The sequence below is a fragment of the Armigeres subalbatus genome, chromosome 1 (genome assembly GCF_024139115.2).
Source record: "Armigeres subalbatus isolate Guangzhou_Male chromosome 1, GZ_Asu_2, whole genome shotgun sequence".
NCBI classification, from domain to species: Eukaryota; Metazoa; Arthropoda; class Insecta; order Diptera; family Culicidae; genus Armigeres; species Armigeres subalbatus.
The window spans coordinates 99,549,207-99,561,850 of NC_085139.1; the positions used below are offsets into that span (position 1 = coordinate 99,549,207).

At 41.8% G+C, this 12,644-nt stretch overlaps 1 protein-coding gene across 1 annotated transcript in view; it reads left to right on the forward strand.

Moving 5' to 3' along the window:
* The first annotated feature begins 2,888 nt into the window (after positions 1-2,888).
* The window catches only part of LOC134203541 (mushroom body large-type Kenyon cell-specific protein 1), a 479,310-nt gene continuing 469,554 nt past the window's right edge, over positions 2,889-12,644 (forward strand). Inside the window, exons 1-2 of the mRNA XM_062678393.1 lie at positions 2,889-2,905; positions 3,096-3,600. Of these exons, the coding sequence (XP_062534377.1) occupies positions 3,507-3,600 (94 nt within the window). The 5' untranslated portion in view covers positions 2,889-2,905; positions 3,096-3,506. The remainder of the gene's footprint in view (positions 2,906-3,095; positions 3,601-12,644) is intronic.

Consider the following 12,644-nt stretch of genomic DNA (forward strand, 5'->3'; position numbering starts at 1 on the left):
AATTCGGTAAATTCCTGTCGGAATTCAGAAGAATTCTGTCGGAATCGGAAGAATTGCTGTCGGAACTCGGAAGAACTCCTGTCGGAATTCGGAAGAATTCCTGTCGGAATTCGGAAGAATTCCTGTCAGAATTCGGAAGAATTCCTGTCAGAATTCGGAAGAATTCCTGCCGGAATTCGGAAAAATTCCTGCCGGAATTCGGAAAAATTCCTGCCGGAATTCGGAAGAATTCTTGTCGGAATTCGGAAGAATTCCTTTCGGAATTCTGATGAATTCCTTTCGGAATTCGGATGAATTCCTGTCGGAATTCGGATGAATTCCTGTCGGAATTCGGAAGAATTCCTGTCAGAATTCGGAAGAATTCCTGTCGGAATTTGTAAGAATTCCTGTCGGAATTCTGAAGAATTCCTGTCGGAATTCGGAAGAATTCCTGTCGGAATTCGGAAGAATTCCTGTCGGAATTCGGAAGAATTCCTGTCAGAATTCGGAAGCATTCCTGTCGGAATTCGGAAGAACTCCTGTCGGAATTCGGAAGAATCCCTGTCGGAATTCGGGAGAATTCATGTCGGAATTCGGGAGAATTCCTGTCAGAATTCGGAAGAATTGCTGTCGGAATTCGGAAGAATTCCTTTCGGAATTCGGAAGCATTCCTGTCGGAATTCGGAAGAATTCCCGTCGGAATTCGGAAGAATTCCCGTCGGAATTCGGAAGAATTCCCGTCGGAATTCGGAAGAATTCCCGTCGGAATTCGGAAGAATTCCCGTCGGAATTCGGAAGAATTCCCGTCGGAATTCGGAAGAATTCCTGTCGGAATTCGGAAGAATTCCTGTCGGAATTCGGAAGAATTCCTGTCGGAATTCGGAAGAATTCCTGTCGGAATTCGGAAGAATTCCTGTCGGAATTCGGGAGAATTCATGTCGGAATTCGGGAGAATTCCTGTCAGAATTCGGAAGAATTGCTGTCGGAATTCGGAAGAATTCCTTTCGGAATTCGGAAGCATTCCTGTCGGAATTCGGAAGAATTCCTGTCGGAATTTGTAAGAATTCCTGTCGGAATTCGGAAGAATTCCTGTCGGAATTCGGAAGAATTCCTGTCGGAATTCGGAAGCATTCCTGTCGGAATTCGGAAGCATTCCTGTCGGAATTCGGAAGAACTCCTGTCGGAATTCGGAAGAATTCCTATCGGAATTCGGAAGAATTCCTGTCGGAATTCGGGAGAATTCATGTCGGAGTTCGGGAGAATTCCTGTCAGAATTCGGAAGAATTCCTGTCGGAATTCGGAAGAATTCCTTTCGGAATTCGGAAGAATTCCTTTCGGAATTCGGAAGAATTCCTGTCGGAATTCGGAAGAATTCCTGTCGGAATTCGGAAGAATTCCTGTCGGAATTCGGAAGAATTCCTGTCGGAATTCGGAAGAATTCCTGTCGGAATTCGGAAGAATTCCTGTCGGAATTCGGAAGAATTCCTATCGGAATTCGGAAGAATTCCTGTCGGAATTCGGAAGAATTCCTGTCGGAATTCGGAAGAATTCCTGTCGGAATTCGGAAGAATTCCTGTCGGAATTCGGAAGAATTCCTGTTAAAATTCGGAAGAATTCCTATCGAAATTCGGAAGAAATTCGAAAAAATTCCTGTCGGAATTCGGAATAATTCCTGCCGCAATTCGGAAAAATTCCTGCCGCAATTCGGGAAAATTCCTGTCGGAATTCGGAAGAATTCCTGTCGGAAGTCGGAAGAATTCCTGTCGGAAGTCGGAAGAATTCCTGTCGGAAGTCGGAAGAATTCCTGTCGGAAGTCGGAAGAATTCCTGTCGGAATTCGGAAGAACTCCTGTCGGAATTCGGAAGAATTCCTGTCGGAATTCGGGAGAATTCATGTCGGAATTCGGGAGAATTCCTGTCAGAATTCGGAAGAATACCTGTCGGAATTCGGAAAAATTCCTATCGGAATTCGGATGAATTCCTGTCGGAATTCGGAAGAATTCCTGTCAGAATTCGGAAGAATTCCTGTCGGAATTTGTAAGAATTCCTGTCGGAATTCGGAAGAATTCCTGTCGGAATTCGGAAGAATTCCTGTCGGAATTCGGAAGAATTCCTGTCGGAATTCGGAAGCATTCCTGTCGGAATTCGGAAGCATTCCTGTCGGAATTCGGAAGAACTCCTGTCGGAATTCGGAAGAATTCCTGTCGGAATTCGGAAGAATTCCTGTCGGAATTCGGAAGAATTCCTGTCGGAATTCGGAAGAATTCTTGTCGGAATTCGGGAGAATTCCTGTCAGAATTCGGAAGAATTGCTGTCGGAATTCGGAAGAATTCTTTTCGGAATTCGGAAGAATTCCTGTCGGCATTCGGAAAAATCACTGTCGGAATTTGGAATAATTCCTGTCGGAATTCGGAAGAATTCCTGTCGGAATTCGGAAGAATTCTTGTCGGAAGTCGGAAGAATTCCTGTCGGAATTCGGAACATTTCCTGTCAGAATTCGGAACACTTCCTGTCGGAATTCATAACAATTTCTGTCGGTATCTGGAACAATTTCTGTCGGATGTCGGAAGAATTCAGACGGATTGCTGTCGGTAGCCTTCCAACGCAAGTATGTCATTTTGGATGGCGTTCACCGTAAGCTTGAAAAGCATCCACCGGAAGCTCAGTAAGGCCTCCATCCGCAGCTTAAAAAGGTCTCCAACCTAATAAATATTCCGTCTTATTTTCAAAAGGACTATCCATATTTTGACTTCATCACTACTCATTGGTGCTCATAAATATATACCATCCCAAACCTATTCTACTGCTTAAATAGAACTGCAACCGTCTCTTTCTTCTCCTACAAATCTTATCCCACAGTGCACGAGTGAACACGGCTCCGGCTGGTCGTTCCTGAATGGTCCTGGTGCCAAAATATCCCGCTAAAGGTAGCCTCACACCTCGGAAATTTGGTTCGCGGATTTTTTCCCCATGCATTTTTGCATATGCGATGTTTTCGGAATTTGGACACGGAAAATCAAAATCCCGGCCCCATTTAAAATACACGGGGCTCAAAATCCGCTGGAAAATTTTCCCGAGGTGTGAGGCAGCCTTAAACAACAACAACAACAACAACAGCCCCAACAGTAGACGACATCGACGCCGACGAAGCGTCCAGACTTTTCCTCCACAAATGCAACAACAGCATCAACGTCAGAAGAAGCAGCGAAAAGTTTGCGAGGAATCACTTGTTGCATTCCACCGAAACGGTAACATCAACAACAACAATAGCAGAAACAAAAACAACAACAACAAGAGCAACAGAAGAGGACAACTTCCAGCGTGCATAGTTACCGACCCGGGGACAACCCACGGGGCCAGAGTGTGAGTGTCAGTGCGAATAGTGTGAGGTGAGGAGTGAGAAGCAACAAGTTTTCCTTTCACCCTTACGGGTGCGGGGTGGTGTGAGCATTTCCGGTTATCGTTGTAAGCCGCGCGGCGTGGAAATTCGACGGTTCGGCTCGTTCCGCGTGACGGAGTTTCCGGACGATGGCCGACTGTTCGTACGCGCGGTGCGTCCAGGAACGGCGCTACATCCGGCGGGAGCTGGCCAAGTGGACGAAAAATATGGTGCACATAGTTGGTAAGTTCGACTTTACTTTTTTTTCGCGCTGTATACACTTTTAGGTACCTACACACATAGAGGATTTTTTTTCCTATTTCGAAGAAAAACTGCACATAAAAATAAGAAATAGAGGAAGCAAAAAATAATTGATTAAATGACATCGAGAGCACTCATTTCGCAGGCAGCCGTTCGTTGCAAGCTCGGATCGTTCGGGTCTGCGGCGGCTCACTGAAGCGAAATCCTTTGTATACAGAGTTCGGTAGTTGCAGCCTCCCTCCCCGTTATCGACGTCTGTTTTCTTCCACACCAAACGGAAAAAGGGTGGCTTAAAACTTTTCATCCAAAACAAGGTGCCCCCCCAAGCCTCCCCCAACCATTTTGTTTGACGACAACGAAGGAAACGGCACAGGCTGCTCTTTACCAGTTTCCTTCGCCGGCGACGTCTTCTTCGCTGCAGCAGCTGGATGTCGCCTCCTCTGCTCAGTTCGTCCGCCTGTAGTAGTGTGCAACAAGTGAAATTTCGATTCGATTTTATGGAAATAGTTGAAAGACTCCCCACTCCCCCCCACTTCCTGCTGTTCACTGGCATCATTTAAATACAGCGGTGTCCACAATGGGTACCATATTTTCAAAAGTATTTTAGACATTAGGTTTATTGAGAGACGACGAGAAAACCACATGTTTTTTGTGAACCACCTAGCCGTTCAACAAATAGTGCCCTCACAGTGTACTCCACTGGACACTGGCGTTTGGTGCTGAAAAGTTTCCATTTCTTTTCCAGCAACGCAAAAAAAACATCTCCCTTGGGAACGTGGATTCACCCAGTTTCTGCCGCCAATCCGCCCTTCACTTCGCTTATATAAACACCAGAAAATATAATCAGCTCTCGCTGTGCTCGTGTCCGTTTAGCTCGAAATTCTTATTCCATTTGCACAGTTTTTCGTGGTATTGCTGGTGACGGTCTTCCTCAAACCAGCCGAACTGCATCTGGGTTGCATCCGGTTGTCCGCAGCCCCCGTCCTTGCAGCAGCCCGCCATATTCAGTCAGTGGGCCAGGTTGACAAAGCGGAGCGGATAGGCAACCGACGGAAACGATCAATTTATGTTGTATAACGAACAGAGGAACCCTTTCTTTGCCAACCAACAACGGGCACAAGAATACGGCAACATCTTGCCTCCTTCCTTCCTGCCTTCTATGACGGGGTGGTGCTTAAAGTGGTGGTTGTGAAAAAGCACCTTTTTTGTCCCTATTTCGGCGAGCGCTTTCGTCTTCCGTTTCCACGAACGGAAATAAGAAAACAGGAAATGCATGGAATATGGCGAAAAACAACTGGTGAGATCCCCACAAAGGCAACAGGTTTCTGCTCGTGATCGAATGAGCGCATGGATCGGCGGAAGGTGGAAGGGATTTTGGTGCGATAGTGCAGAGCTGTATTTCTGCTATCCGAAACTAATAAATCGCGATTTAAGCTGATGTTTATATTCCATTATTACGCAGGTAGATATGAGCCATTTTTTTCGTTATTCAAATGCATCACAAATTTCTGCTGTATATAATTTGTTCTGTGTATAATTCTCATAAACGCTTCAATACGTCAATTACTAACTCCTAGAATCCATATTAATGAACGTACTGCAAGTAACATTCAAAAACCATTAAGAGCTTTGCACAATTTGTAGATTTATTTCTAATTTATATATAGCTTCGACTTTCAGGTGGAGATTATCTAAATCCCGGATGGAATTCCTCCGAATTCACGGAGAAACCTTTACGGAATACCTACTGCTGGAAGAATTTAGCATTAGCATTAGCATTGAGCAATTCGCACAAATTCGTAGGTGGTACAAGCCAAGACTATTGTATGAGAGTAGCATCACTTTCATCCGTTACCACAGATATTGATTTGGGACTAATCACTATCTCTTAGATGGAAGCAATGCACTCTCCAATAGTCGAGATCTGTCCTGGCCACGTCCTTGCGAATGCTGAGGAAGGGGAAGGATGGTTAGTTGGACACCTACTTAAGAAAGATGCAGAGAACTCTACGACCTCTCATAGGTGCCACGGGAGGTTTTGGGATTGTGTGGAAGGTTATAACAGTAGGAATCGTTTTGGTAGAACGTGAAACACAGAAAGAACTAAGATAGAAATACAAAGTAGGAAAGGGACGAGCCTGGAATTGAACCCACGACCTCCTACTTATAAGCCACTTACTAGCCACTAGACCACCGAGCTCGTCACCTACTGCTGGAAGAATTGCTCCGAATTTCGGAAGGAATTCTTCTGAAACAATGCATCCAGCCCCGTGAAACAAGCACTAGTTCTTGAAGCCACCGTTTGTTAGTGTGGCGCTAGTGCTGCTCTCGAAGTTTAAAGCTCCGTTCATATTGCACTGATTACATTTCGCGCGGGTATTCTATGATCGCAAAATGATTTTAGATCGTTAAAATTCAAATTTCAATAACTTAAGTTATATTGTTCTGTTTTCGTTATTTATCCAGCATTTTACGTACGGTAATAGCCGCCACAATAGAATATTCATCGAAATCAGCCGAAATTATCAACGAAAAAAGCCGATAAAATAATTTCGATAGCCGCCACTCTGAGGCAGCCACAATTTAACATGTTCTGGTAAGGTACAATCTATCTGACGATTGTCTTGTGTCGTTTGACATCGCAGCGATCATCATAATCCTCATGAATTTATCATTATTGACAAATAAAGGTTGCATGGAGAAAAGGAAGAAATTGAAGGATTATATTTGAAAAAAAAATGCTCGGGTTAGCATACGGAAAGTTTATTAAAACTCTTCACAAAAAATTTAGGAGCAATTTAATTAGAAACGGTTGGCAGTACGGGGCTGTACTTTCCTTCTACTATTTTTCGATTTCAAATTTAATTTTGTGATATCATACTTGATACACAGTATAAGAAAAGTCCAACCCCGTACTACTTTCCGTTTTTAATCAAATTACTTTTAGACATTCCACCAAAAGAGCTTCAAATAATTTTCGTATACTTCCAGAATTTTTAAGAAGAGTTTTAAAAAATTTCCCGTTTGCTCCCCTTTGATTTTTTTTTTAAATATCATCCTTCGGCTTCTTCTTCTTATTGCAACTTTTGATCGCCTAACCACGAGCGTCTTCTTTTTCCACGATTTTCCGCTGCGGGCCGATAAATATTTCAGTGAACTCGGAGCATTTTAGTTCACCGGATGTTCATGTCGAGGCTCATTTTTTGGAAACATTACCCGCAGCGGATGCACTGAAAATCGCCGCATGGCGTCATCGTGGTTTAATCCATGATGATGGAAACTTGTCGTTTTTGTGTCAAACCACACAAGTCTAACATCAAACTGTCTCTACTCTACCTAAAACTGAGTTCAATTGAGGTGGCCATTAGCGCTCGTAAAATGCTGTACATGGCCAAATTAACTGGGATAAGCAAATGTTGAGAGAAATTAAATAAATATATTGTAACTCTGTTAATTATCATCCGATTTTGACATTTTAGGGATGCCTGAACCGGAGATTTAATATTTTTTCACAGTATGTTTACAGGGCCGGTTAAGGACTTCTTCTTCTTCTTCAATGGCTTTACATTCCAACTGGAACTTGGCCTGCTTCAACTTTCCTCAGTTATTAATTGAAAGCTTTTCTATGCCCGCCAATGCCAATGTATCTTGTGTGGCAAGTACAATGGATACACTATGCCCAGGGTGTCGAGAAAGTTTCCAACCCGAAAACGGCAAAACATACTTTTGCATATAAACAATAAAGACGGATCCTTAAAAAACGAAAATCGATCCATAAATAACTTCTGAATGTTCCATAAAACGCTACCATAAATCCATAAAATAGTTCAGGAGATCCCATAAAGAATATTTTTTCGATCTATAACTAAACTAAAATTTAGCAATTAATGGGAAAATATGTTCCATTAACATAGTCAAGAAAAACAATACAATTCCTGCTATTTTACCATGAACGTATGACAAATGATCCATAAATCTTTGGAAAATGATCAATAAAAAACTATATTTTGATCCATAAAACTTCAAATTTGCGCATTTTTTTATCGTAATGATGATCCATAATTTCAGTAATATGATCCATAATTTTAGTCATATGATCCATAACTCTGGCCATTTGATCCATAGCTTTGTTCAAATGATCCATAGTTTTGGTGATATGATCCATAAATTTTGGCAAATGATCCATAGATTTTATAAAATGTGTGGATCAATTAATATAGTTTCATTGGCCTTCTTTCCAAGCATTATGGATCATATAAACAAAATTATGGATCATATGACCAAAATTATGGATCATATTACTGAAATTATGGATCATCATCAGGATAAAAATTGCGCAAATTTGAAATTTTATGGATCAAAATATAGTTTTTATGGATCATTTTTCAAAGATTTATGGATCATAAAATTATTTTTTATGGAATCTCCCGAACTATTTTATGGATTTAAGGTATCGTTTTATGGAACATTCAGATGTTAGTTACGGATCGTTTTTCATTCTTTTATGAATCGTTTTTGCACATTGAACGGTGCAAAGTAAGGGCTGCCCCCGAAAACATCCTAGACCGGACCGAGAATCCAACTCGCCATCTCCGGATTGGCAATTCTACGCCTTTGCTCGCAAGGCTACTGGAGACCCTGGGCCGGCTAAGGTCCTCCGAGTAATAAGTACAGAGAACAGACGTTCATCTTCAATCGCGTGGTTGTGTAAAAGTTTGTACTCGTCATTTTGAACTATGTCAAATTTGCCGTGTTTTACTTTTTAGTGCTAGTGTTCATTCCAAATTGCCCCTAGGTGGTAGCATCACACTGTTTATGTTGTGTATTCCAACACCTTCGCTTAGTGAGATTGAGCTTTCATGTCGGGCAGCCTGTGTTCGCGGCGCTGAGGCGCGATTTAAATCTTTACACACGATTTCCACGAAATTTTGTTCGAGCATCCACGTCTGTTCTCTGTAAAATAAGTTTATCAGAATCCGAATGAAAACACACATTAAGGTCCGACTCATTTACCGAATTAAAATCCCAATTAAAATTGAAAGTGCCAGTTCAAAGATTTAATAAATACCCAGTCTTTAAAAAGGCTGGAGCTTCCCCCAAAACCATTAAAACATAATTCTATCAAAAGTAATCTTGCTCTGCAAGCAGGGTTATTCGATAATTATTGAACTCATCTCACTGTGTTGGGAAAAACTCAAAATCTCAAAACTCACGAACGATTAAAATCGCACGTGAGTTGAAACGCACCCAACTCAGCACTTAAAAAATCATGGCTGAGTTGAATCATCCATTTGAATCATCGTAGGTTTTCTTTTGTTCTCCTTCGTAAATTAACAGTAAATTAACGTTCACCACATAGAACAATGAATACTCTTGCGTGTGTAAACCAGAGTCTCTTGATTCTCGTGTATACACGGATGAAACAGCCCTAGCAGCACAGTACGGACCAATTTGGTTGCAGCAACTCAAATGTGACTTAATTCGGTTGTATAGATGTTACAGTAACTTTTGTGCAACATGTGTGCTGCTAGGGAGTGTGCCATGAGCTACAAAATCTCACGTAGCATCGATTCGGTGCGACGAGAGAGGCTAGCGCGCGCATAAAATAACTGAGTGAGCGTGTCTCATTGTACGTCTCATGAGACTCATATCATGCGCTAGGAATGCATAGCTGGCGTTACTTAGGCGACGATATTATTGAAGGAAAATTTCCCGCCCAAGCTGTTTTACGCACCTTCGCTGTTGTTTGCAAAGGTTTGAGATATCTCAATGCGACTCACCAATGCTAATGTGAGGTACACAAGCTTCGTGGGACTCGCGTGCGCTAAATTTTATGTGAGCGTAGCAGTCGTTGTTCAATCTCATACTTTTTTGTACGCGTGCATGATGTCTGGACTGTAAACAATAAATTGCACCCAAATTGTTTTTAAACACTTTTTGGATCGAAATGATTTTTTGGGAAATGAATGAAATGATCCGTTTTAGCATGAAAAACTCAGACGTGATGCATTTCTTTAAAATCGCAAACGAGTTAGTTCGCGCGGGAGCGCTCAATGATTGAGTTTTATAAATGATTTTACCAACACTGCTCACTATCTCACTATAATATGGGCGTCGAAACTAAGATAAATTAATCTACTTAGTCATTGTACGTGTCATCGACAGGTGTTTTATGAAACACTTCTTCTTCTTCTTATTGGCATTACATCCCCACACTGGGACAGAGCCGCCTCGCAACTTAGTGTCCATTAAGCAGTTATTAACTGCGAGGTTTCTAAGCCAGGTTACCATTTTTGCATTCGTATATCATGAGGCTGGCATGATGATACTTTTATGCCCAGGGAAGTCGAGACAATTTCCAATCCGAAAATTACCTAGACCGGCACCGGGAATCGAACCCAGCCACCCTCAGCGTGGTCTTGCTTTGTAGCCGCGCGTCTTACCGCACGGCTAAGGAGGGCCCCACTATTGAAACACCATTGAAACCTTTTTCCTTTACATTTGATCTGATCCAACTGGAAGTGGATGTCGCATTGTGGATAAAATTTTGCTTTACTCTGGACCATTTGTGTGTTGTTAGAATAATAATTTTTGGAAGCATAATGGACTTAGCGTAAACATCTGGAGAATAAAAATAATAACCAACATGCACCGGAAAAAGTTCTTTTGGATGACAAGAAACCTAACTATACTGCCCATGTCGCAAATGTGCCAATTATGAGTTAATCTTAAGAATCCTTAGTAACCTAAGAATTAAATCAGTTTAGTAGTGATTCAAATTGGTGCTTTTAATTTTAATATGAATCTAAGACGTGCATCTCCCAACTGCTGCCCTAGATTTGTTTAAGTTCAGATTCAAAAGCTCAAAACTGTTGCACAGCGTTGTACTATTTTCTGCAAACTGAATCACGAGATTCAAATATTTCTTTTATATTCTGACGATTGAACGCGGTATTTTAACTACGGAGATCAATGCACTTTACCCGGCGTTTCTGAGCAGCAAGATAATTTTTTATTTAACCTTCCTAGTGCATTGGGGTCTATTTTGGCCCAGAGATGATTTAAAAACGTTGTAGCTTTGTAATCAAATGAGATAGGGCGTTGAAATTTTCTGACTTTTCCTAACTTTTGGAAATGAAAATTTTGGGGTGATAACCAGCTTTCAGCGACCTCTAGGAACGCCACAACAAAAAAAGTGACACATTGTGCATTAGCGGGTCAAAAATGACCCCAAATAGAATTCGCTCCCAAAAGTTCATTTTCGAACCGATTCTCAATCTTTTGGAACCAAATTGAAGGTATGGAATCCGCGGATGTCGATACGGACAGATTTTTGCAATTTGGCCATTCTGGTTCCCAGGAATCGATTTTGAAGGAACATAGATTTTTAGGCCAATTTTTGGTGTGATTTCTTGCCTTTCGAAGGGTGATTTTGGAAATGCTCATTAATTTGCGTAGCAATAATCATAATAGGATATAGCCATTGACCATTTCCATGGATCAACACAATTCCTGGTTATTTCACGGTCCGGTGTCCCTCCGGAAGACCCGGAACATCCGTAGAAGTGGTCAATTCATTGAACTCATCCTAGAAGAGCGCGGTTTTTTCCAAAGCTTTTCATCATCGAACGCTGAGTAACATATGATTATAGTCACCATTTTGGTGGACCTGGGTGGCCACCGGAGGTCCTCCGGAAGATCCGGAACGTCCGTAAAAATGGTCATTTCATGAAACTTATCATGGAAGAGCGCGGTTTTTTCCAAAGCTTTTCATTATCGAACTACGAGTAACAAATGATTGCGGTGACCCCTTTTGATGGACCTGTGTGGCCACCGAAGGTCCTCCAGAAGATCCGGAACGTCCGTAAAAGTGGTCAATTCATAAAACTTATCATAAAAGGGTGCGGTTTTTTCCAAAGCTTTTCATTATCGAACGCTGAGGAACAAATAATTATGGTGACCCATTGTGATAGACCTGGCCACCGTAGTTCCTCCAGAAGATCCGGAACATCCGTAAAAATGGTCAATTCATGGAACTCATCCTAGAAGTGCGCGTTTTTTCACAAAGCTTTTCATTATCGTACTTTGAATAACAAATGATTGTGAGTCTTCTGGAGTTCCTCCAGAAGATCCGGAACATCCGTAAAAATGGTCAATTCATGGAGCTCATCCTAGAAGTGCGCGTTTTTTTTCACAAAGCTTTCCATTATCGTACTTTGAATAACAAATAATTATGATGACCTATTTTGGTGGACCTGGGTGGCCACCGGAGGTGCTCCAGAAGATCCGGAACATCCATAAAAGTGGTCAATTTATGAAACACATAATAGAAGAGTGCGGTTTTTTCCAAAGCTTTTCATTATCGAGCTACGAGTAACCAATGATTGTGGTGACCCAATTTGATGGACCTGAGTGGCCACCGAAGGTCCTCTAGAAGATCCGGAACGTCCGTAAAAATGGTCAATTTATGAAACACATCATAGAAGAGCGCGGTTTTTTCCAAAGCTTTTCCTTATAGTACTTTGAGTAACAAATGATTGTGGGGACCTTTTCGGTGGACGTGGGGGGGGGGCACCGGAGGTGCTCCAGAAGATCCGGAACGTCCGTAAAAATGGTCAATTCATAAAACTTATCATAGAACAGCGCGGTTTTTTTTCAAAGCTTTTCATCAACGAACTACGAGTAACAAATGGTTGTGGTGACCCATTTTCATGCACCTTGGTGGCCACCGAAGGTCCTCCAGAAGATCCGGAACGTCCGTAAAAATGGCCATTTCATGAAACTTATCATAAAAGGGTGCGGTTTTTTCCAAAGCTTTTGATTATTGAACACTGAGTAACAAATGATTATGGTGACCCATTGTGATGGACCTGAGTGGCCATCATAGTTCCTCCAGAAGATCCGGAACATCCGTAAAAGTGGTCAATTCATAAATCTCACCATAGAATAGCTGAAACTGTCAAACTGTTTAGATATCGATATGGGTATCAGGCAGACTTGACAAATTTGTTATTATAATTAATTTG